This window comes from Macrobrachium nipponense, chromosome 4 (genome assembly GCF_015104395.2).
Source record: "Macrobrachium nipponense isolate FS-2020 chromosome 4, ASM1510439v2, whole genome shotgun sequence".
NCBI classification, from domain to species: domain Eukaryota; kingdom Metazoa; phylum Arthropoda; class Malacostraca; order Decapoda; family Palaemonidae; genus Macrobrachium; species Macrobrachium nipponense.
Genome location: NC_061100.1, coordinates 22373791 through 22400290, shown reverse-complemented (window position 1 = coordinate 22400290; position 26500 = coordinate 22373791). Strand labels below are relative to the sequence as shown.

Sequence of the window (26500 nt, the reverse complement as noted above, 5' to 3'; positions counted from 1 at the left end):
TCTTCTGCATGAGTCCTGGAGCTACTTCAGCCTCTAGTTTTTTCTAGATTCCTTTTCAGGGATCTTGGGATCGTTCCTAGTGCTCCTATGATTATGGGTACGATTTCCACTGGCATATCCCATATCCTTCTTATTTCTATTTTCAGAATCTTGATACTTTATCCCATTTTTTCCCCTCTCTTTCTCTTCCAACCTCTGGTGTCCCATGGTATTGCGACATCAATGAGTGATACTTTCTTCTTGACTTTGTCAATCAACGTCACGTCTGGTCTGTTTGCACGTATCACCCTATCCGTTCTGATACCATAGTCCCAGAGGATCTTTGCCTGATCGTTTTCTATCACTCCTTCAGGTTGGTGCTCTGTACCACTTATTTTACTGCAATGGTAGCTGATGTTTCTTGCACAGGCTCCAGTGGAGGGCTTTTGCCACTGAATCATGCATCTTTTTGTACTGGTTCTGTGCAAGTGCCGGGCTATTCAGCTTTGCTATGTGGTTTATGGTTTCATTTTTTCGTATTGCACTTCCTACATATGGGAGAGATGTTATTTCTGTCTATCGTTCTTTGAACATATCTGGTTCTTAGGGCCTGATCTTGTGCCGCTGTTATCATTCCTTCAGTTTCCTTCTTTAGCTCTCCCCTCTGTAGCCATTGCCAATTGTCATCGCTGGCTAGTTCTTTAGTCTGTCTCTTGTATTGTCCGTGCATTGGTTTGTTGTGCCAGTCCTCTGTTCTGTCTGTCTTTCTCCTGTCTCTGTATATTTCTGGGTCTTCGTCTACTTTTATTAGTCCTTCTTCCCATGCACTCTTTAGCCACTCGTCTTCACTGGTTTTCAGATATTGCCCCAGTGCTCTGTTCTCGATGTTGACGCAGTCCTCTATACTTGTTATGTATAGTCTGTCAGTATTTGCTCTTGGGTGTTGTGCTTTGTGTATTGTTATATGTTTCCTGGTTTTCTGATCTATGCTGCGGAGTTCAGCCTTCGTCCATTCCACTATTCCTGCGCTGTATCTGATTACTGGCACTGCCCATGTGTTTATGGCTTTTATCATATTTCCGGTGTTGAGTTTTGACTTGAGTATCGCCTTGAGTCTCTGCATATATTCTTTCCTGATCGTGTCCTTCATCTCTTGGTGTTTTATCCCCTCCCCTCCTTCCATTATTCCCAGGTATTTTGTATCCTGTCTCATCCATGTGTTTGATGTTGCTCCCATCTGGTAGCTTTATCCCTTCAGTTCTCGTTACTTTGCCTTTTTGTATGTTGACTAAGGCGCATTTTTCTATTCCAAACTCCATCCTGATGTCCCCAGATACAATCCTTACAGTCTGGATTAGGGTATCTATTTCCTTGATGCTCTTACCATACAGCTTGATGTCGTCCATGAACATCAGATGGTTGATTCTGTTGCCTCTTTTCTTGAGTTGGTACCCGGCATCCATCATCTGTAGTACTTTTGTCATGGGAATCATGGCTACTACGAAGAGTAGTGGGGACAGTGAGTCGCCCTGGAAGATCCCTCTCCTGATATTAACCTCTGCTAGTCTTATTCCAGAGCTTGTAAGTATTGTATTCCAGTTGCGCATTGTATTTTTGAGGAAGCTGATGGTGCTTTCCTCTGCCCATATATTTTCAGGCATTCTATTATGCCATGTGTGTGGTATCATGTCGAAGGCTTTCTTATAGTCTATCCATACCATGCTTAGGTTGGTTTTCCTTCTCCTACTGTTCTTCATTACCATTTTGTCTATCAGGAGCTGGTCTTTTGTGCCCCTACACTTCCTTCTGCAGCCTTTCTGTTGGTGGGGGATGGTGTTTGTCTCCTCGAGGTAGTTGTATAGCCTTTCACTGATGATACCTGTTAGTAACTTCCATATTATTGGTAAGCAGGTGATAGGCCTGTAGTTACTGGCTATGTTTCCCTTACTCTTGTCTTTTTGTACTAAGGATGTTCTTCCTGTGGTCATCCATTTTGTTGGGTGCTTGGTGATTTGAGATACAATGCTGGAGTTGTTCTGCTATTCGTGGGTGTAGGGCTTTGAAGTTTTTGAGCCAGTATCCATGGACTTCATCGGGACCTGGGGCTTTCCAGTTTGGCATTTTCTTTTGTTGGTGTCTGACTGTGTCTGTCGTGATCTCTGTGAATCTTTGTTTTATTCTCCCTGTTTCTTCTTCCTTGACTTCCTTGACTTATTATTATTATTATTATTATTATTATTATTATTATTATTATTATTATTATTATTATTATTATTATTATTATTAAAAATACTCATATTAGCATGAGTCATAAAATTGTAAAAATTATCCACAGGTGTGTAAGTGTACAAATATATTGAAGAATTAAACTCTACAGAGTTTTAGTTTTGAATATATTATTATTATTATTTTTTTTTTGCTCTATCACGGTCCTTTAATTCGACTGGGTGGTATTCATAGTGTGGGGTTCCGGATTGCATCCTGCCTCCTTAGGAGTTCATCACTTTTCTTACTATGTGCGCCGTTTCTAGGATCACACTCTTCTGCATCAGTCCTGGAGCTACTTCAGCCTCTAGTTTTTCTAGATTCCTTTTCAGGGATCTTGGGATCGTGCCTAGTGCTCCTATGATTATGGGTACAATTTCCACTGGCTTATCCCATATCCTTTTTATTTCTTATTTTCAGATCTTGATACTTATCCATTTTTCCCTCTCTTTCTCTTCAACTCTGGTGTCCCATGGTATTGCGACATCAATGAGTGATACTTTCTTCTTGACTTTGTCAATCAACCTCACGTCTGGTCTATTTGCACGTATCACCCTATCTGTTCTGATACCATAGTCCCAGAGGATCTTTGCGTGATCGTTTTCTATCACTCCCTCAGGTTGGTGCTCGTACCACTTATTACTGCAAGGTAGCTGATGTTTCTTGCACAGGCTCCAGTGGAGGGCTTTTGCCACTGAATCATGTTTCTTTTTGTATTGGTTCTGTGCAAGTGCCGGGCATTCGCTTGCTATGTGGTTTATGGTTTCATTTTTCGTATTGCACTTCCTACATATGGGAGAGATGTTATTTCCGTCTATCGTTCTTTGAACATATCTGGTTCTTAGGGCCTGATCTTGTGCCGCTGTTATCATTCCTTCAGTTTCCTTCTTTAGCTCTCCCCTCTGTAGCCATTGCCATGTGTCATCGCTGGCTAGTTCTTTAGTCTGTCTCATGTATTGTCCGTGCATTGGTTTGTTGTGCCAGTCCTCTGTTCTGTTTGTCATTCTCCTGTCTCTGTATATTTCTGGGTCTTCGTCTACTTTTATTAGTCCTTCTTCCCATGCACTCTTTAGCCACTCGTCTTCACTGGTTTTCAGATATTGCCCCAGTGCTCTGTTCTCGATGTTGACGCAGTCCTCTATACTTGTTATGTATAGTCTGTCAGTATTTGCTCTTGGGTGTTGTGCTTTGTGTATTGTTATATGTTTCCTGGTTTTCTGATCTATGCTGCGGAGTTCAGCCTTCGTCCATTCCACTATTCCTGCGCTGTATCTGATTACTGGCACTGCCCATGTGTTTATGGCTTTTACCATATTTCCGGTGTTGAGTTTTGACTTGAGTATCACCCCCCCCCCTTGATCTCTGCATATATTCTTTCCTGATCGTGTCCTCATCTCTTGGTGTTTTTATATCCCCTCCTTCCATTATTCCCAGGTATTTGTATCCCGTCTTATCTATGTGTTTGATGTTGCTCCCATCTGGTAGCTTTATCCCCTCAGTTCTCGTTACTTTGCCTGATTATTATTATTATTATTATTATTTATTATTATTATTTAATTATTATTATTTTATTTATTATGATTATTATTATTATTATTATATTATTATTATTATTATTATTATTATTATTATTATTATTATTATTATTATTATTATATTATTATTAAAAGTTCTCATATTAGCATGAGTCATAAAAAAAATAATCCACAGGTGTGTAAGTGTTCAAATATTCTTAAGAGTAAAACTGCAGAGTTTTAGTTTTGAATATATTATTATTATTATTATTATTATTATTATTATTATTATTATTATTATTATTATTATTATATTATTATTATTATTATTATTATTATTATTATTATTGGTTTGAAAATACACAGCCCCATACCTTCGTATTTCATCTACTTTTCTCCAATAACTTTAACAATTTTTTTTACTCAAAGTTCATCATCATCTTAAGATTAGATGAAAAATGTAAAATGTAAGAATAAAATAAAAATAATTAATTGGGGATGATAGACGAAATAGAAAGTAGATAACAGACACCCGCCAGCACCCCACCCGCCTAAAATACACCAGTCAAAAAAAAAAAAAAAAAATATAATGAATAACGAATCTGTCTACGTCGTATGTAAATTCAGGATGCTGTTCACTTGTTGGCAACTATACTCTGTTTTTTTTCCATCTGTCCATCCGCCTGTGGTGTTTTAGTATGGTAAACACTGCGTCCCGGGCTTTGGATAGTTACATTCAGCTTATATTCAACAATTATAATAATATCCTATTTCGAATATTAACGGTGTAATTCGAATACAGTAAATTATTAAAACACCTTTCAGTTGCAAATGTACACCCAGATATCCTTTTATTTACCTAAAACTTACACATAGCGTAACTGTCTAAAGCCCGGTACGCAGTGTTACCATACAAAACACCACAGGCGGGTGGACAGATTGGAAAAAACAGAGTATAATTACTTTGTTCGTTTAATCTGACCCTTTTAACCCTTGGCTCTTCCATTTCTTCTTACGTAACTCATATTAATCCCCTTTTTTTTATCAACTTTCTTTGACTCTCTTCGTGAACCCACAGCCAAAAGGACTTGGGTAATGTTTATATATACATTGATATAAAGTACAGTGGACTTCTCTTTTGCAGTAGGATTGGGTGACATGTAATTGTGTCTTCTTCAGTTATTATTTTTTTTTTATTGTTGTTGTTGTTGTTATTGTTGAAGTAACCCACGATGATGTCAGTGGAAAAATATATTTAAAATGAATCTTAAATGAGAGCTTTCGAGAACCTGCTTGATTCGCCTACTGATATAGATAGATATATATGAATATAGAGAATATTATAGATAGAGATATATTATATACATATTATTTATATATATAATAATAATATTATAGATATATATATATATATAGTTATATATATATATACTCTATATATATATATATATAGATATATATATATATATATATATATATACTAACATATCTATAATATAATATATAAATATATATATATATATATATATATATATATATATATATATAGTATATATATATATATAATATATATATATATATATATATATTTTATACTTATATCATATATCATCTTCTATACACACACACACACACACACATATATATATATATATATAATATATATATATATATATATATATATATATATATATTTTACATTGACACCATTGTGGATTTCTTCGCCGTTTTAATGACATGCGATTATTATTATTATTATTATTTTTTTTTTTTTTTTTTTTTTTTTTTTTTTTTTTTTTTTTTTTTTTTTTTTTTTTTTTTTTTTTTTTTTTTTTTTTTGCTCTATCACAGTCCTCCAATTCGACTGGGTGGTATTTATAGTGTGGGGTTCCGGTTGCATCCTGCCTCCTTAGGAGTCCATCACTTTTCTTACTATGTGTGCCGTTTCTAGATCACACTCTTCTGCATGAGGCCCGGAGCTACTTCAGCCCTCTAGTTTTTCCAGATTTCTTTCAGGGATTCTTGGGAATCGTGCCTAGTGCTCCTATGATTATGGGTACGATTTCCACACCGGGCATATCCCATAGTCCTTCTTATTTCTATTTTCAGATCTTGATACTTTATCCATTTTTTCCCTCTCTTTTCTCTTCAACTCTGGTGGGGTCCCATGGTATTGCGACATCAATGAGTGATACTTTCTTATTTTGACTTTGTCAATCAACGTCACGTCTGGTCTGTTTGCACGTATCACCCTATCCGTTCTGATACCATAGTCCCAGAGGATCTTTGCGTGATCGTTTTCTATCACTCCTTCAGGTTGGTGCTCGTACCACTTATTACTGCAAGGTAGCTGATGTTTCTTGCACCGGCTAGGCAGTGGAGGGCTTTGGCCACTGAATCATGCCTCTTTTTGTACTGGTTCTGTGCAAGTGCCGGGCATTCACTTGCTATGTGGTTTATGGTTTTCATTTTTCGTATTGCACTTCCTACATATGGAGAGATGTTATTTCCGTCTATCATACTTTGAACATATCTGGTTCTTAGGGCCTGATCTTGTGCCGCTGTTATCATTCCTTCAGTTTCCTTCTTTAGCTCTCCCCTCTGTAGCCATTGCCAATTGTCATCGCTGGCTAGTTCTTTAGTCTGTCTCATGTATTGTCCGTGCATTGGTTTGTTGTGCCAGTCCTCTGTTCTTTCTGTCTCTTCTCCTAGTCTCTGTATATTTCTGGGTCTTCGTCTACTTTTATTAGTCCTTCTTCCCATGCACTCTTTAGCCCACTCGTCTTCACTGGTTTCAGGTATTGCCCCAGTGCTCTGTTTTCGATGTTGACGCAGTCCTCTATACTAGTAGTCCTCCTCCCTCCTTCCTTTCGTGTTATGTATAGTCTGTCCGTATTTGCTCTTGGGTGTAGTGCTTTGTGTATTGTCATTTGTTTCCTGGTTTTCTGATCTATGCTGCGGAGTTCTGCCTTCGTCCATTCCACTATTCCTGCGCTGTATCTGATTACTGGCACTGCCCTTGTGTTTATGGCTTTTATCATATTTCGGCGTTGAGTTTTTTGACTTGAGTATCGCCTTGAGTCTCTGCATATATTCTTTCCTGATCGTGTCCTTCATCTCTTGGTGTTTTATATCCTCCTCCTTCCATTATTCCCAGGTATTTGTTTGTATCCTGTCTCATCTATGTGTTTGATGTTGCTCCCACTACTGGTAGCATTTATCCCTTCAGTTCTCGTTACTTCTGCCTTTTTTGTATGTTGACTAAGGCGCATTTTTCTATTCCAAACTCCATCCTGATGTCCCCAGATACAATCCTTACAGTCTGGATTAGGGTATCTATTTCCTTGATGCTCTTACCATACAGCTTGATGTCGTCCATGAACATCAGTATGTGATTCTGTTTGCCTCTTTTCTTGAGTTGGTACCCGGACATCCATCTTCCGTAGTACTTTTGTCATGGGAATCATGGCTTACTACGAAGAGTAGTGGGGACAGTGAGTCGCCCTGGAAGATCCCTCTCCTGATATTAACCTTGCTAGTCTTATTCCAGAGCTTGTAAGTATTGTATTCCAGTTGCGCATTGTATTTTTGAGGAAGCTGATGGTATTTTCCTCTGCCCCATATATTTTCAGGCATTCTATTAGCCATGTGTGTGGTATCATGTCGAAGGCTTTCTTATAGTCTATCCATTATTATTATTATTATTATTATTATTATTATTATTATTATTATTATTATGCGTCTTTCATCTTTTCCTTGCATACTCATGACAGTTTAATTTGATAATCATTAAATTATCAGCTTCGTATTTACATGCCTAAAAGAATTCATCAAGTTCTGTAGAATATATTCGAGAAGAAATTGAAATGGTTTTCCTCGTAGGGGCTTATACACTAAGATTGAGAAATTTGGACTTGATGGTACCATTAGAACAAAGGTTGAACTAGGTTATCCTTTCCAAGAAGTTCCATATCCTGAAGTTAGCAGACCAGCTTCAAGGTTGATTGATGTTGAGTAGCTGCCTATAGAAGATTCACATCAACCGTGCATCTGATGTCTAGGCCAGTCCCTCACGACGCTCCTGATTGGCTGTTGATAAGCCAACCACAGGGCTGGAAACTCTCAGTCTCTCTCGAGAGAGTTCACATAGGCAGGATGATGTATGTTCCACCTCTCCTGAGGGATACTTTTGAAAGACGTGTATCCCTCAGGAGAGGTGGAGCATACATCCTGCCTATGTGAGCTTTCGAGAGAAACTGAGAGCTTCCAGCCCTGTGATTGGCTTATCAACAGCCAATCAGGAGCGTCGTAAGGGACTGGCCTAGATATCAGATGCACGGGTGATGTGAATCTACTATAGCAACTGTGACAGCATATTGTTCATAATTATGCTTTGGTGATGATGTGGTTATTGATACATTTCATTAATACCACTGCAGAATGGTGATGATGAAATTATAGCAATTCCCTTTTAGTAGGCGGATGAATAATACTCATCTGTTCCAATAACGATTATCATCGAAATAATAATAAACAAAACAAAATGCAAAGTTAAGACAGAGTGGGAAAAACAAATGTTTTCGTTTTAAGCAAGTTCAGTCTCATTTAGAGTAAGTATAGCATTTGTTTATTTCTTATTTAACAAAGTACTGGTTTTAAGCCTCGGTCAATAATACTCATCTGTTCCAATAACGATTATCATCGAAATAATAATAAACAAAACAAAATGCAAAGTTAAGACAGAGTGGGAAAAAAAATGTTTTCGTTTTAAGCAAGTTCAGTCTCATTTAGAGTAAGTATAGCATTTGTTTATTTCTTATTTACAAAGGAACTGGTTTTAGCCTCGGTTCAGAATAACTTTCATAAAGAACTACAGAAACCGAAATACGAGGTTAAGGCTAATTAATTCATGCGTGGGAGCCGTTACAGAGAAGCTTCCCTTCGATTACTACTACCACTACTAGTGTCCCACTTACTTTCACTCTATTATTTCATCCCTTCGACCTCGACGCTAATCGCATCTGTTAACCTAGAAAGCTACGTTGCCAGGTTATAAACTTACAAAGCAATGCAAAGCAACGCTGCCAGGTTGTTATAAACCTACAAAGCAACGTCGCCAGGTTGTTATAAACGTACTAAACAACGTTACCAGGTTATAAACGTACAAAGCAACGTTGCCAAGTTGTTGTAAACTTAAAAACAACGTTGCCATGTTGTTGTAAACTCAAAAGCAACGTTGCCAGGTTGCTATCAACCTACTAAGCAACTTTGCCAGCTTATAAACGTACAAAGCAACGTTGCCAGGTTATAAACTCAAAAGCAACGTTGCCAGGTTGCTATCAACCTACTAAGCAACTTTGCCAGCTTATAAACGTACAAAGCAACGTTGCCAGGTTATAAACCTACAAAAGCAACGCTGCCAAGATTGATATGCAAGACAAACGAGAATAGACAATAATAGCTCACAGAGAACGATGCAATTGGACGAATAATGAGAGAAACTAAAGACCACGAGAGAGAGAGAGAGAGAGAGAGAGAGAGAGAGAGAGAGAGAGAGAGAGAGAGAGAGAGAGACTTGTGGCAATCAACCGGACCCCACGTAGCGAAAATCGTCTTGTCCTGAATGCCAAAAGGGTGATCTTTTCATTCATTGTCGCTCAACGGGAGCGAGGAGCAGCTAGCTCTCTTGAATATGGAATGGCGATTTGGATGATGGCAAGAATGCTGATGATAATGATGATGATGAAGGGGAGGAGGAGGAGGAGGAGAGGGAGATGGTGATACCAAGGTGCATACAGCCATACCTTAGGACGAATAGAATAACAACTTGCAGGCAGCTTTTTCAGGCTGGGATACTCATAAAACAAGCTTGGAATGAAGCAGGTGGAGTTCATTGTGATATGAATGCAATCTAATATTGAATTTGACTTTATTTTATAATAATTATTAATTATTTTACGAGAGCCTGTTCTACTTATAAAGAGTAAGAGCAAAGCTTAGCATACAGTAGGAGGAGTTCACTATGATATGAATGCAATCCAGTATTGAATTTGACTTTATTTTATAATAATTATGAATTTATAATAGATCCTGTCTTACTTCTAAAGGGTAAGAGCAAAGGGGGTTATCTTAATAGATCAGGGATAACAGAGGCACGAGTAGAATTCCCCAGGAGTATCAAGAAGAACCCAGTAAGACCTAAAGTCTTTGATGTCCATAACTGATCAAACATTAAATAAACAATACGATCTGTTATAACTGACGATATATAGCGTAGAAAAAAAACAACCCAACTGAACGAACAAAACAGACAGAGAACTAAAAATAAATAAATAAAAATAAATAAAACTTAAGGTCATTTAGAAGACAACCTCCGACAACGAGATATTCTGGCAAGAATCTGAAAGAGAATTAAGTTCCTTCAAGTCGAACGTATATGGAGGAGGAGGGGGAGGTGGTTGCCAGGTTACTCGTTTATAAAGTCGACGACAGATGTCAAACGAATGTGGGGCCGAAGAAAGAATGTGTGTAGGTATACTTTGACTCTGTGTGTAGGTACAGTGTGACTGTCCCTCTGTTCGAGGTCTTAATAGATTATTGCTTTGAGAAGGACCGACGGCAGCATCGGCCAACTGTGATCGTTATATTTTTTGGCATCGGACACAGTTTATGAGACTAGTATTCTCGGTGATGCGCGGGTGGCGGACGCATCGTTGTTCTGGTTAATTTCGGCTGTCATAAGAGAAGAGTGGGGTGCGGGGGAGGAAGGGGGAAATAAGGAAGTGTTAGGTATGGTTACTGGTTACCCGTTCAAGTACTGACCACGTTTGAATTCTCTTGCAAGTTTCTGTAATTATTTCGTGTTCGATTGTTTTTTTTTTTTTCAATACATGACCCTTCAAAAATGAAGCCATGACCCCAGTACATTATACAAATAATTTAAGCAGAATATTATTTACATTCCAAACGCCCCCCCCACCACCTAACCCCCCTTAAACCCCCCCCCAACAAAAAAAAAATTATAAGCTTACTCCTTATCCCATCCTTTACCTGAGATTGGAATCAATATGACTGAACAAACCATAATGACAGATTTTTCTTTATATATATATATATATATATATATAATATATATATATATATATATATATATATATATATATATATAAATTATCACTTTTCATTCATTATCTTGTCATACATTATCACTCATTAAATTCCCTTGTCATGATATATCACTTTCATTCATTTCCCTTGTCATAAATTATTCACCCTGTCATTTTGCATCAGAAATTAACACATTCAAATCATTTCTTGTTAATATATCACCTTTGTCATTCATTTGCCGTTGTCATAAATTATCACTTGCATTAATTTCCTTTGTCTCACTTTCATTCAAGTCATAAATTTATTATCCACCCTTGCATTTACCTTTGTCATTATCACTTGCATTATTTCTTTGTCATTTATCACTTGCATTAGTTTCCCTTGTCATATTTATTTCACCTTGCATAAATTATCACTTGCATTCATTTCCCTTGTCATAAATTATCACTGTCATTCATTTCCCTTGTCATAAATTATCACTGTCATTCATTTCCCTTGTCATAAATTACCAACTGGTCATTTCCATTTCCACTTGTTTTTTTTCATAAATTATCAACTTGCATTCATTTCCCCCTTGTCATAATTATCACTTGCAAAATTCAATTTCCCCCTTGTCATAAATTATCACTTTCATTCATGTTTTTTCGCCCCTTGTCATAGATTATCAAAACCTGTTCATTCATTTTCCCTTGTTCATAAAATTAATTTCACTGTTTCCCCTTTTTCATATTTCCCTTGTCATAAATTATCAAAACTTTCATTTTCATTTTACCCTTGTCCATAAATTATTTTTCACTGGTTCATTTCCATTTCCCTTTGTCACATAAATTTATCTAAAAAACTTTTCATTCCATTTCCCTTGTCATAAATAATTTGCACTTTTCCCAATACTTTCCAATTTCCCTTGTCATATACTTCTGACATGATGTAATTCTATTACTCACCAGTAATAGGGTTTCCTGTGTACAGGCTGACACGTCCGTCTCCTATCGTTGCTGAAATTAAATTAAAAAAATCATTTATAATCAGAATACTTTTGCAAACTTTCTTTTAATAGTACATCTATCGGCATGCTAGGCTACCATTCGTTATTTTATAGTCAACTTTTTTTAATAGTAATACATCAGTAGGCTAAAATATAATTCGTTATTTTATACAGTAAACGTTTTTTTTAATAGTACATATATCAGTAAGCTATTATATCTTCAGATATTTTTTCTGCTTACTGTATATATTCATACCAACATTATTTTCATTTCATATTGTATTGTTCAAGGAATTATTAGTTCTATAACATGATTCAGAAATGTTTTGGTAACGAAAGTTACGAGAAATTTAGTAAAATAAATAGCATACAATTCAGATGTTTATTCATTTTCGTGTATACTTTTAGAGGACATATTTATCCCAAAGACTGCTCAAGTCACATCTTTGATAGAATAAAGATGCTCTCTAGTCAGCGCCAACTGTGGCTTAAGAAAAAAAAGCTGATTAAAGATAAACAGCAGCTTTTGTTTACAAATTCCACAATATTCCCCCTTCTTTTGCATTGAATTACATCATTTCAAACATTAATATCTAAGGTGAGATTTAAACCTCCGTAGGTATTGCTATCTTGAAATTTAAAAAAATAATTATAGACGAAACTAAAAATACATATTTGTGATTATTTTGGTAGTTATAGATATTGTGTTTTCTTAATGAAACTCATTTATCTCTGGCGCTAAGACTTACTTTTTTATTATTCCTTACATCATTCAGTACATGCTGTTTTTTAAAGACAGAGAGAGAGAGAAGAGAGAGAAGAAAGAAGAGAGACGAGAGAGAGAGAGAGAGAGAGAGAGAGAGAGAGAGAGAGAGATTTTACTCATGAATACTAACGTCAGAATAGGTCATATTAATGATAATGTATTGATTTATAATGAGTCGTATACTTACTGTTACTTTCTTCTTCATTATCATCAGCGTCATCACCGTAATGATAATAAAAATAATAGTAATAATCGAAATTATTATTATTATTATTATTATTATTATTATTATTATTATTATTATTATTATTATTATTATCACAAAACAAGTGCTCTCAAGTGAAAGCAGTCACGATATTATTGTTTCCTGTTCTCGTCCACCAATTTTTTGCTGCATCAACTGTTAATTGAGAGAGAGAGAGAGAGAGAGAGAGAGAGAGAGAGAGAGAGAGAGAGAGAGAGAGAGAGAGAGAGAGAGATTCTGCCACAATGTGAGGACGTTGACATCACCCCAAAGTTCCTGTCCCAGAAGATTTTTAAAAAATTCACGTATTTTTATTCATATTGAGAGGATCCCCGGGCTCTGTAAAGTCTACGGATAAAAGACATATATTTTCAGTCACTGTCGTGTCAACTGTTTTTCAAAGTAAGGAAGCGATAAGTTTCCCATTTGTTAAAATGAGGAAACAAGATGTCTGTCACATTTTAAAATGCAAACAGGGGCATCTTCCCAACGTGTAAAATGAGGAAACTCATTTTCCTTTTAAAAAATCAGGAAAATTATTGTTTTACTTTAAAAAAAGTAAGGAAAAGGAGTATTTTAACTCTGTGAACATGAGGATAAGAAGTTTCCCTTTGTCAAATGGGCAAAAAGGAGTTTTTCCTTTCGTAAAAATAAAGAAAAAGTTATTTTTCTCAATTGTGCAAATATGGAAAAGAATGTTTAACTTCCATGACGAGGAGGTAAAGTTTTTTTTTTTTCCTTCTCATGAAACCTTGGTCAATAAATGAAGAACACAGAGAGGTGTTTTTTCCATCATAAAAGTGAGAAGTTCCAACTTTCCATTTCGTCTCTATGACCTCATAGGTCCCAGCGCTTGGCCTTTGGTCGGAATTTTACGTTCCCATTCCAGTTCCATCTCAGTCGTAATAAAGTTATCGCCAGTTTACGTCCTTCATTTAATGCCAAATCTCTCCCAAGCAACCCCCACCCCCCACTTCAATTAAACTCCAGACAGCACCTCCTTACGCGTGCTTAGGGCGTCCCCAAGGACATAATATGACCCCGGTGGGCAAATAACCAAGATGTATGCTAGTATTGCACCAGACCCGGTTATTTTGCCATGCCCTAGGTCAGGTTAGGTTATGTCAGTTTAGTTCAAACTTGACCTGTAAGTAATTTGGGTGTGGGAAACATAATGAGACGATTTTCGAGAAAATTCTTTGGTCAGTTTTTAAGAAATGGTGTCCCATTTTTGTTACGGTTCGGGAATATATATATGCGCTTGGGGCAAAGTTAATCTAATGGTTTATTAGTTAACACACGGCGACCTCGAGAACAGATGATACCTCTTACAGGGAGAGAAATCCGGGCGGTTTAATGATAATAATTTTCGTTACAAATCTCGTTAATTTTTTTTTTATTTATTCGTTCCACTCGGAGACGGGGTATTCATTCTCTCGTTAGCTGAGAGATTCGCTTGTTTTCTTCTTATTCAATGTTTGACGATCAGTTGAAAAGTTGCAATTGTATTTAGGGGGAGTTTTTTTTGTGTTTTTTTCCAAGGTCAGTTCGATGCAGTGAATTTGTTTTTATATTTTTTAATTGGCCATTATTTGGATATCACTGTTTTTTTTCTTATCGGTGTGACATTCATTCCATGATTATTGCGTATTCAGCACCTACACATACGTACATATTACATATATATATATATATAATATATATATATATATATATATATATATAATTAATATAATATATTTCTATATATACATATAATACATATATATATATAGATATATATAATATATATATAATATCTATATATATGTATATTATATATGTTAATTCGTACATTCATATACACACTGATTTTGCGGAGAATTTCAGTAATCAACTGAAACCATCATAATTAATAATTTGGCCACCATTGTGAAGTACATGGTGTCCATAAAGTCCCAGTACCATTACAAGTATTTATTGCTCGGAAACCAGTTTTTTGTTGAGTGTTCTACATTTCCTCAAGTTTCCATTCAAAACACTTCGTTCTGCAGAAAAACTGCATTACTCTATGGTATATGGTTTCTGAGTAATAAATAATTGTAATGGTACTGGGACTTTATGGACACCCTGTATAACTCACTTGCGAGGGCTGTATTTCATTACTACCCTGAAACATGCTTATCTAATTGTCTATTTATTGACTTGGTGATTACTTTGTTCTTTTCTAATAACTAATCTCGTCCCTCTGTAATAATAATAATAATAATAATAATAATAATAATAATAATAATAATAATAATAATAATAATAATAATAATAATACATTCTTTGGAAGTTTGAATTTCAAGTCAGTGACCCCTTGGTGGGCTTGTTCCACATGGATAGGGTTCATCTTATGAATAATAATAATAATAATAATAATAATAATAATAATAATAATAATATGACTGCCTTCCTTACCAGGAGTAAGGGATCGCGTTGGCATAAGGCCAGCTAAATCTACAACACAGCACTTATTTTATCATTAATTTTTTTTTACCTTATTCACCTTATTTTATGTGGAGCAGATATCTGCCGAGAAAATATATTGGATGAAAAAACATTGCGAGAATTCTGTGTATAGATTTTAAAGCAATTTCTATATTTCTCTCCTTAAATAAGGAGAACTCTGTTGAGACCGAACGTGTGTAGCTACTTCGTACGTTAAGATAATCGTCGAACGATTTTCCCACAATTATAAAAAAAAAAATGAAAATAAAAATTATGACCACATCTCGGTCGGTTAGCCAAAGGTCGGCAACTCTCACACGCCGCTTAGACCTGAATAAACAAAGCAGTTTCTTCTTCTTCTTCTACTTCTTCTTCCGCTTTTTTAGTCTGTATGATCCTTTCCTAGTCTTGGTTGCGTCGTTGTAAGTTGCTCTAAAACACACACACACACACACACAATATAATTACGTAAATTCTTTATTGAGGACAGGTTGAAAACATTCAAGAGTATTTTAAGAAAACGTATTATAGATAAAAAATAATAAACATGAACTGGATATAACCGAGTTGATTCTATAAATATAAATAAATTGATTAATAGATAGATAGATAGATAGATAGATGAATGGATAAATAAATAAAACTAAACAGATTGATAGATCTACGTAAGTGGCCTTAGGTTTAGAATTAGATGCAGTTAACTCGAATAATCGTAACGGCATGGATAAGGTCAAAGTGAAGACTCATATTTTTAGTCCCCACCTACCATACACACCCGCAAAAAAAAAAAAAAAAAAAAAAAAAAAACTGGGCGCACCGCTTACAATATCTGAGTAGGTATATGAAACAGGTTTATAAAGCCGATGAGTATTTGTTTTTAGTAAAGGTTTGTTCATTGTTATTCATCAGTTGGAGGGTAGGCGATTCATTGATGTGGATATTTATCTGGAGCTATTTCGTTATAGGGGAAACCGTTTTTTTGTTTTTTTTTTTTTTTTGTTTGTGGGGGGTGGGGGGGGGGGTGGGGGGGGGGGGGCGACGGGGGACATAGGGCATCCCGTTAAAGTATCTCGTGTGGGTATCATTTTGAAAATGTGATGAATTTAGTAAATATATATATATATATATATATATATATATATATATATATATGTGTGTGTGTGTGTGTGTGTGTGTGTATGTTGTATATATATATATATATATGTATACATATATCTATATGATATAGAAATATATATATATATATATATATATATATATATACACAAATATATACACATATGCATACATACATACATATATACATATGTATATACATATATATATATATATATATATATATATATATATATATATATATTTATATATATATATATATATATATATATATATATATATATATATATATATTTATATATATACACTTGTATCATGCCCACGTAGCGTCTAAAATGATTTTTAGAAAATACGAAAGAAGCAGCTATCAACCACAAAATAAAGTAGGAAATGACAAAGAAAAACAAGAACAGTGAAGGTAAAATAGAATTCCAAAGCCTGGTAGTAAGGGGAAAAGACGACCACCAAGCAGGAAACACACACACACACACACACACAAAATCCCCAACACACAAAAAGGCATTGCAGACGACAAAGGATCCAATTAATTGAGACAAATGGGACATCTCCAGCATCTCCCAGATTTCCCACAGCAGATGATGTGCCCCAAGGGCTCCCTTGAATGACCCAGGGGTATAAACACGGCCTTCACCTTGAACTTGAAATTGCTGTTTATTGTGTCTCCTTCTCTTTTACGCTTCATTTCTTGTCTGATCGGGATTCCCTTGTTCGGTGGTCACCTTTGAGACGAATAACGTCAGTTGAAAGTCTCTCTCTCTCTCTCTCTCTCTCTCTCTCTCTCTCTCTCTCTCTCTCTCTCTCTCTCTCTCTCTCTCGCCAAATTCCGTCTTCGTAGATATGTACGAATTGCTTCAGATTTGGAGATCTTGAATTTCTCTCTCTCTCTCTCTCTCTCTCTCTCTCTCTCTCTCTCCACAAGCACGAGGGGCAGGTGATAAAGGAGACCTCTAAAATATAGTGAAGGAATCCCTTTCTAAAGATCTTTACATACTATTATTATTATTATTATTATTATTATTATTATTATTATTATTATTCGTTGTTGCTTAGACTGGCGAGCAACGCACCAAAGGGCATGGTAAAATTCGGAGAGGTGCTCTGACCGTACTCAAGAGCTCGCAACACCACGATAAAAGGAGATGGACTCTGTGAGCAAGAAGCCCGTGCTGGCACAAGGCCAGCTTAATCTTAAACAACAAACAATCACTGGAATTCAGTCCCTCGAGTTATCGCTTGATAATGTCCTGTCGATCAGGAGGAAACGTCGCGTTAGAGAGAGAGAGAGAGAAGAGAGAGAGAGAGAGAGAGAGAGAGAGAGAGAGAATTGTATAAGTAATAATAAATCGAATGACTCAACCGAATATTATTATTATTATTATTATTATTATTATTATTTATTATTATTATTATTATTATTATTATTATTATTATTATTATTATTAGTTTCCTTCGTTACTGAGTTTGATCAGTTTTGCTTACTTGATTGATAACACAATTATGTACCATATATATATATATATATATATATATATATATATATATATATATATATATATATACTATATTATATATATATATATATATTATATATATATATATATATATATTAATAAAGGTTTTACCACAGAGGAAAATGAAGGGCGAGAGAGCCAAGAAACTTTCGGTCTAACACGACCCTTTACTTAGTTGTGCCTAAGTAAAGGGTCGTGTTAGACCGAAAGTTCTTGCTCTCTCGCCTTTCATTTTCCTCCGTGGAAAAACCTTTATTTATTTTATAGCATCACGTTTTATATATACTAAATGATCAAGTTATTCATATATATATATATATATATATATATATATATATATATATATATATATATATATATATTGTAATGACTATTGTTAATGACTCTATCCATGCTTACCTTGCTGGGTAATGACACATCCTGTAATGAGGACGAACCAGGTAAACACTTCATTCGCACTCATTTCGAGTCCTGAAAAGAAAAAAATTGTTTTAGTGAATGATATTTGTGTGTATGAATATATATAATGTCATAGGATTCTCGTAAACAAATCGTTTCATATATTGCTCCCTCCAATGATTGTCCTCTATTCAACATGAAAATGTAAGATCAGCTGAGACGATTAACCGAATTGTATCATGGCTTGCGTAAGATCTTAGCTCTTCTCGGTTCTTACATATAAGAAAAAAAGGACGCTGAGGAAATGGTGTTGGTCTTTAGAATCTAGAAGCATTTAAAGGTTGTTCATAATTGCTGTTCTTACTGACTCAATATCTGGCGTATATATATCTATATTTAAAGTTTTTTCATGATCGCTCTTCTTACTGAGCCAATATCTGTCGAATATATATCTATAAAACAAGAAGACGTTTACTGCCGTCTTTCCATTGTAAGTGGTAAGTCTTTGTACACAGTATTGCACGTTTTCAATGCCAGTTGACCAACGCATCAGAGTGTAAAGGTTCGGCCAATTTGCATAAAAGTTTGGCCGTTGCCAGAGTCGCGTGTCGAATATCAAAATTTTTAATTATGCTCCTATTGCTTGTACATTGCATAAGTTTACTCTTGTCACGTCATTCACTGACCAAATCCCTGGGGTGTATGCATTGTGTTATGGGTTAATTCTCAAGTTAAAACAGCCATTTAGTAGATAGCTTGTGGACGGAAAATAAGATGAAATATATTGAAATAAACGGAGATAAAAGAACCACTTGGCGACCTTAAATTACGCACACAGTTCTGACTATATATTTTAATTCTGATTCAGTCACTAAACCGTATTTATCTTATTTGCGTCTGCTTCCATAACAAGCGTTTGAAAACAGCACCAAGTTCCCTTTATCTACAGAAGACATCTCAAGTCAGACAGATATACCGAGAGAACTGCTTGTTCATTTACCAAAACAATGAGTTTCAGCAAGACCTATTACTACTTTTTTCACAGATAGCACAAACCATGCATGTATTAAAAGAATATTCACTTTAAAATCGTCAGGACTTTGTTTTTATTATTCTTTCATTTATTATTATTGATCGCAATTACGCGTAACAAAGTAGATTATTTTAGGTGACGATGGCTACAGCCGTTGCGACGACAGGTTAAAGAACTAAATCAGTCAATCGGTTAGACAAAAGCATTTGCACATTTAATGTCCAGTATGATTCAATCTCTTTAATTTTCAACATGTGAGCAAAAATTTGGGAATTGTAAGAAACCACAAAACAAAAAGTCATAACATAGCGTTGTATTGATGAGTGTTTCTATTTTATACAAATAATTCTAATCAATCCTTTTGGAAACTATAGAAATGTACGTATGTCTGCAACAGGTGAAAGGTGCTATATCTTCCGTTAGCTTTAATAAGCGCAGAGGCTACTGAGTAGCCCAGGCCCAAAGAGAGAGAGAGAGAGAGAGAGAGAGAAGAGGAATTGAACTTCCTTCTCCTCACATAGTAGCAGGTTCAAAAGTCGCGGAAAACAGAGAGGCGTGGATACGAATTACAAAAAGCTCTCGGAAATATCATGTACTGTTATTTCTTTGTCTTCCGAGGCTAATCGTTGTGGCTCCGAGGGGCCAGCCCGCCTCAGGCGCCGTTGGTAGGACTCAGGGCTGTTTTACCACGACGAGGACCGCCCCAGGAGGAGGAGAAGGAGAAGGACAGGGACTCCCCGGTATCCTTTAGGATCTATTGCAGGATTTTGAAGCAAAGGATTTTTTGGGGTGGGGTGGGGTAGGGCCTTGAAGACGGCAATTAGCCAAATTGTTTTTGATGAATTTCTGCGCGTTTTATGTTTGTTTCGCGGTTAACTTATATTAATGTTCTGTTATATTTAGCATTTATGATTCATCACTAAATAGCAATTCAGATTGTTTAGGTATCTCCTTGACATTTCTCTTTTGAGGGCTGTCCTATTATCCTATAGCCACTGAGATTTGCTAATCACGCGTATTCAGTGGTACAGAAGTAATCTGAGGCCTTGAGGCTGCCAGGACTATATTTTCAGTGTTCCTAAAGGTGCCGCCGAAAAATATTTTGATAAATAAAGTGATTAAAGTCACACAAACGAACGAAATTACATTTTCCTCATATTTCCATCACGCCATTGCCTTACAGTATGTATACATAAACAACTAAAAGAAATCAAATCAGTTCTCAACCCTGAGAAGTGTCGAAAATCTGTCGGCGTCTTTGTTACTCAATTGGCAAGTAGTCTCCTTATCAGCCGTTGGGCTCATCCCAGAACGGTAAACAGGATATGCTCTGTGACAGAAATAACCGGCCGGGGGGGGGGGGGGGGGGGGGGGGGGGGGGTGTTGGGCGTTTGGGCGTGGCTGATTGAATGAGTGACACTTAGTTGTCACTGGAATAAGCCTTGACTCAAAAAATGAACAAGAAAAAAGTTGGCAATTAGTTTAGAAATGACTAAGGCGTCATTTTGGTTAGGCTATTTCTGTAGCCACTGATACACTTGAATCTATTTCAATCCTTTTTTATTTTAATGCTAAAATTGTGGCTTTTTGCTGAAGGGGATTGTAAGTATTTAGGACAAGGAAGAAACGCAAATGAAAATAAAAAGCCAAAAGAGGACCAGTGAACAACGAATGATTTGGCGCCAGACCTACCGTGGCTACTGGCGCCGAGTATGCAAAGAGAAGTAGGAAATTTAATTCTATTATCTATACTTCCTGTATAAGTTTCCTGCAATGATACCAGGCAGTTTTCTCTTCCTTTCTCTTTCATTATCTAAAAACACGGTTCGTCCAATACTCGAGATTTTTAACTCATCTTTTTTTTTATCAGTTCCCTTATCAGTCGCTTTCTCATTGTTTCATTTGTATTGGCGTATCTCTGATGTCATCTTTATCATATCAATAATGAAGTTAATGACGACTTAATCTGCCCAATAAAAAAACATATCCGCGTATCTCGAGTCAATGATAATAAAGTCCTTTACAGATGATAACATCCATAATCTTGCATCATATTCAGCATATGCTGCACATTCAAGGTAACCACTTAATTTGCCGAATAAAAATACATATATAATAATAAAACTACCTGAAGGCAAACTAACCTGGGCTACGAGCGTTCTCCCCCAACCTCAAGGTAAGTCTGGAAAAGCCTGGAAAACTCATCGAGCATTCCAGGTGGGTTCCACCTTTTGTCCTTCTCCAGCCGTGTGCGCATGGAGTGACCGCGTAATTGTTCGTTATTGCTTAAGTTTTTGGGTGGAATTAAACGGTAGAGAGAGTGTATTGACAAAGGAGCATCGCTGGAAAAAAGGATATACTGGAATTATTCTCATTTTCTCTCTTTTATTCCACTCTCTTTCTAGTTTGGGTTCAATATGTCATGATTAACGATCTGAAGACTGTCTAGAAATATTTCTCTCTCTCTCTCTCTCTCTCTCTCTCTCTCTCTCTCTCTCTCTCTCTCTCTCTCTCTCTCTCATGGGTATGTATACACATTAAGTTTGATTTTGGAATGAATACGAACAGAGGACTGTCTATAAGCATTTCTCTCTCTCTCTCTCTCTCTCTCTCTCTCTCTCTCTCTCTCTCTCTCTCTCTCTCTCTCTCTCTCTCTCGATTCAAGAGCCAAAAGCAAGAATGAGAAATTATCGTCTAGAGGTGAGGGAGAATCTGTTATTTGCAGTTCTAATGATCAAAGTTATTAACACCTTTCCTGTGAGGCTGTTCATGTTCTCTCTCTCTCTCTCTCTCTCTCTCTCTCTCTCTCTCTCTCTCTCTCTCTCTCGGATAGGTAAAAGCATCAGGTTTCACAAACACAAGGGACGAACCAGACTCATTATATTATCATTCTTGAGCGTTTTGTAATTTTACAAGGCGAGTAAATAAACAAATAAATTTGTAAACAGACAAATAAATAAATAAATGTATATGTATGTATACGGGTTAACGTTTTTCTTTATTTCTAAGATAGTAAATCAAATTAATTTTCCAAATGTGTTTCTCAACTACCGTATTCATTGCCTAAGGCATACCACTGAATTCTTACAAGGAAAAGAGAACTGGAGTATTTCAACACTTAAAAACTTTTGCATTAAATAGTATGGTAACGGAATTTTATAGGAAATTATATCCGTCTGTCTTGTATAGATTCGGTGGTAATATGTAGAACACACGCACAGATTTGTTCACAATCCACTGAAGTATGTAGAAGTATATGCAACGGAGTGCCGTTTTGCACATACGATTTGTTGCATGTTCAGATAGCTAAGGACGTCGGCATATTGGTTCTCAACAGAACACGCCCAACTTAATACAGACACACAAACACATACACACACACACACACACTTTATATATGTCTTGACACTGATGAAAAAATGCTTGAAGATCTTGTTACGTTTTTCATCGGTAATTTTTGAAATATCAAAAAAAAATCACATTTATGAGCCTACACGGCCAAATTTTAACAGGTTCTGATTTAATTGCAATTGTTCAATTTTCTTATTCTCTCCGACGGTTAGATTGTAGCTTTCCATACTGACTAAAGATTGTATGGTACTTATTTTTATAGATCATAGTACTGTTTAAGTGTCCTTGACATTTCATGCAGAACTGACTTGTAATTCTATTAGGATTGTTCTTTTAGCGTAGCTAATGTTTATTTATATGAGAGAGAGAGAGAGAGAGAGAGAGAGAGAGAGAGAGAGAGAGAGAGAGAGAGAGAGAGTGAGAAAATAATATCCTGATTAGACGCTTTGGAACTATGTCACATCCTACGATCACATTGTAATTAGCAAAGTTCACATTCTTTTAAAATCTTCCTCGATCCTTCACATTCCTCCACAGTTTTTAACAATCGTTCACAATCTTTCAAAAGCTCTCACAATCCTTCAAAATATCTCACAATCTTTGACAGTCCTTCAAAATCTCTCACAATCTTTCACAATCTCTCGCAAACCTTCAAAATTTCTCATAACCCTTTACAATTTTACACCACAATCCTTCACAATCTCTCGCAAACCTTCAAAATCTCTCATAATCCTTCACAATTTTACATCACAAAATATCTCATAATCTTTTGCAATTCTACATCACAATCCTTCACGACCTTTCACAACCCTCGCAATCTCTCGCAAACCTTCACAATCTTCCACAGCACATCAACATCCCTTACAATCCATAATCTTTCACAATCGTCCTTTAACAAACCCTCACAATCCTTCACAATTCCTCACAATCCTTCACAACCTTTCGCAGTTCCTCACAATCCTTCACAATCTTTCACAGTCTCTCACAATCCCTCACAATCTTTCGTCACAATAACATCCCGTTCCTGATGACCTCGCGTCATGCACAATCCATCGTAATTAATCCTTTTATCGCAGTTCATCCGAACGCAGATGTCACGGAGAGGGGGGAAGGGGGGACGGGGGAGGAAGAGGAGGAGGAGGATGAGGAGGAGGGTGACATCCGTGATGTCATCCTGGGTTGCAAATCTGCAATGAACGTTGCACAATGGCTGCCTCATTTGATGACGGCTGAGTCGAGGCGGTGATTCTGTTTTCCTTAGACTAGCTATATCGGCTCTGTAGCTACTACTACTACTACTACTACTACTACTACTACTACTACTACTACTACTACTACTATTATTATTATTATTATTAATGTTATTATTATTTTCGTAAATGTTTTCCTACTTGAACACACGTTAAGATTTTCCAGTAGTTTCATGTACTTTTGGACGCGTTAGGTGGGAATATATAGACATTCTCAATAATAATAATAATAATAATAATAATAATAATAATAATAATAATAATAATAATAATAATAATAATAATATTGGGACTATGGTATCAGAACAGATAGGATGGTGCGTGCAAATAGACCAGACGTGACGTTGATTGACAAAATCAAGAAGAAAGTATCACTCATTGATGTCGCAATACCATGGGGCACCAGAGTTGAAGAGAAAGAAAGGGAAAAAATGGATAAGTATCAAGACCTGAAAATAGAAATAAAAAGGGTATAGGATATGCCCGTGGAAATTGTACCCATAATCATAGGAACACTAGGCACGATCCCAAGATCCCTGAAAAGGAATCTGGAAAAACTAGAGGCTGAAGTAGCTCCAGGACTCATGCAGAAGAGTGTGATCCTAGAAACGACGCACATAGTAAGAAAAGTGATGGACTCCTAAGGAGGCAGGATGCAACCCGGAACCCCACACTATAATTGGAGGACTGTGATAGACAGATAATAATAATAAATGTTATTATTTTTTTATTATTATTATTATTATCTCTGTGATAGACAAAGATAATAATAATAATAATAGTAAAATTGCCATATCTAGATATCTCAACTTTCTAGAGAAATATGTGTTTTCTGAATGCCAAAGGTGGTACAGTAATGACATTTATCTATCTAAAAATCTAGCAACTAGTAACGAGAAACTGCATGTAGTAGTCACTCTGAATAATAATAAAATTAATAATAATAATAATAATAAATAATTAATAATAATAATAATAATAATAATAATAATAATAATAATAATAATAATATCTGTAGATATTTTAACTTCTTAGCAAGATGTTTGTCCTGAGTGCCAGAGATGGCATATATATATAGATATATACTATATATATATATATATATATATATATAATATATATATATATATATATACATATACATATATATATATGTATATGAAGTATAATTATCCAAAATTCTAGTAACTAAGAAACGGATTTTTCCTGTTGAGCTGTTTTTTCAGTGTGTGAGTGTGTGTGTTTGAGTGTTTCTACGTCATTCAACGGCTAAATGCACCATTTGAGAGCGTGCTTGCTTGCGAGACAGCGATTATTATTGTTTATGATATAGAAATGCCGTGGTTTGCTGTCTTGATAATGCAACTCTACTGAAGCGATGTACGTTATGCATGTGTTTGCGCTTGAAGGATCGAACTAGATGGCTAGATTTACAATCTGCACATTGAGAGAGAGAGAGAGAGAGAGAGAGAGAGAGAGAGAGAGAGAGAGAGAGAGAGAGAGAGAGGATAACGATTTGTAGATAGTGATAAGTCATGAGAATTTTCAGAGCACTGAAACTTGCGTGTATATGTATAAATATATATATATATATATATATATATATATATATATATATATATATATATATATGTATGTATATATGTAAATAAATTCTTCTGTTAAAACAGGATACGTCTCAAGTATAAAAGGCCCATTAAAACACCGGTTTAAAGCTAGCCCACCGAAATATAGTCCTTAGTTTTAAACCAGAGTGTTTTAATGGGCCTTTTATACTTGAGATATATATATAATATGCAGTACTTTGATAAATTCTTAGACGTACAACTATTTCCAAATCAGTATTCTCACTCTCTCTCTCTCTCTCTCTCTCTCTCTCTCTCTCTCTCTCTCTCTGGGACGATATTCAACAGGTAGCTGCTGCTCAATAGAGCCAGATAGCAGGAGGCGTTCCTGCCAGCAACCGCGTATCAACAGGTAGGAAGGAAGACTACTTGAATATCCGCTGCCAAGTATCGGGAGACACATTATCTCCTTCGCGAGCGACAAAATCTCGCTGGATTCGATTTTTGTTGTATTCAATTCATCTCCACGTTTGTTTATTTAAAGACGCTCACTGTAAATTCTCAGAGTAATCACAGCGTAATGGATGGGTGACATTAACTACGTCTAACAATTTCGTAATAGCAATGTAGATAATATAGTTTTATAATATTTTTTCACGTCGAAAAATCTCGAATTGATGCTTTTATACGACAAGTGACGTAAATTCGGATGTTGTATTTGAACACGTCGACACATTTATTGCCAGCTGTACTCGTAACTATACGAGCCCTTACCTCACTTATAAAGTTCCTCTCCCGTCAACTGCGTGGCCCCCAGGATCACTTAGCGGCACCACTTACAGAGTAACACTAACGTCGCTACTCGCTGCGTTTGAGTCTCCTCCTCCAATCCTCCGTTGGGGCAGAGGCACGATGGGTCACG

At 35.9% G+C, this 26500-nt stretch overlaps 1 protein-coding gene across 1 annotated transcript in view; it reads right to left on the bottom strand.

Moving 5' to 3' along the window:
• LOC135210773 (uncharacterized) overlaps positions 1-26500 on the bottom strand; it is a 109575-nt gene extending 83075 nt beyond the window's left edge. The window contains exons 1-3 of the mRNA XM_064243624.1: positions 26353-26500; positions 18380-18451; positions 11810-11860 (exon numbers count right to left, since the gene is read on the bottom strand). Of these exons, the coding sequence (XP_064099694.1) occupies positions 11810-11860; positions 18380-18443 (115 nt within the window). The 5' untranslated portion in view covers positions 18444-18451; positions 26353-26500. The remainder of the gene's footprint in view (positions 1-11809; positions 11861-18379; positions 18452-26352) is intronic.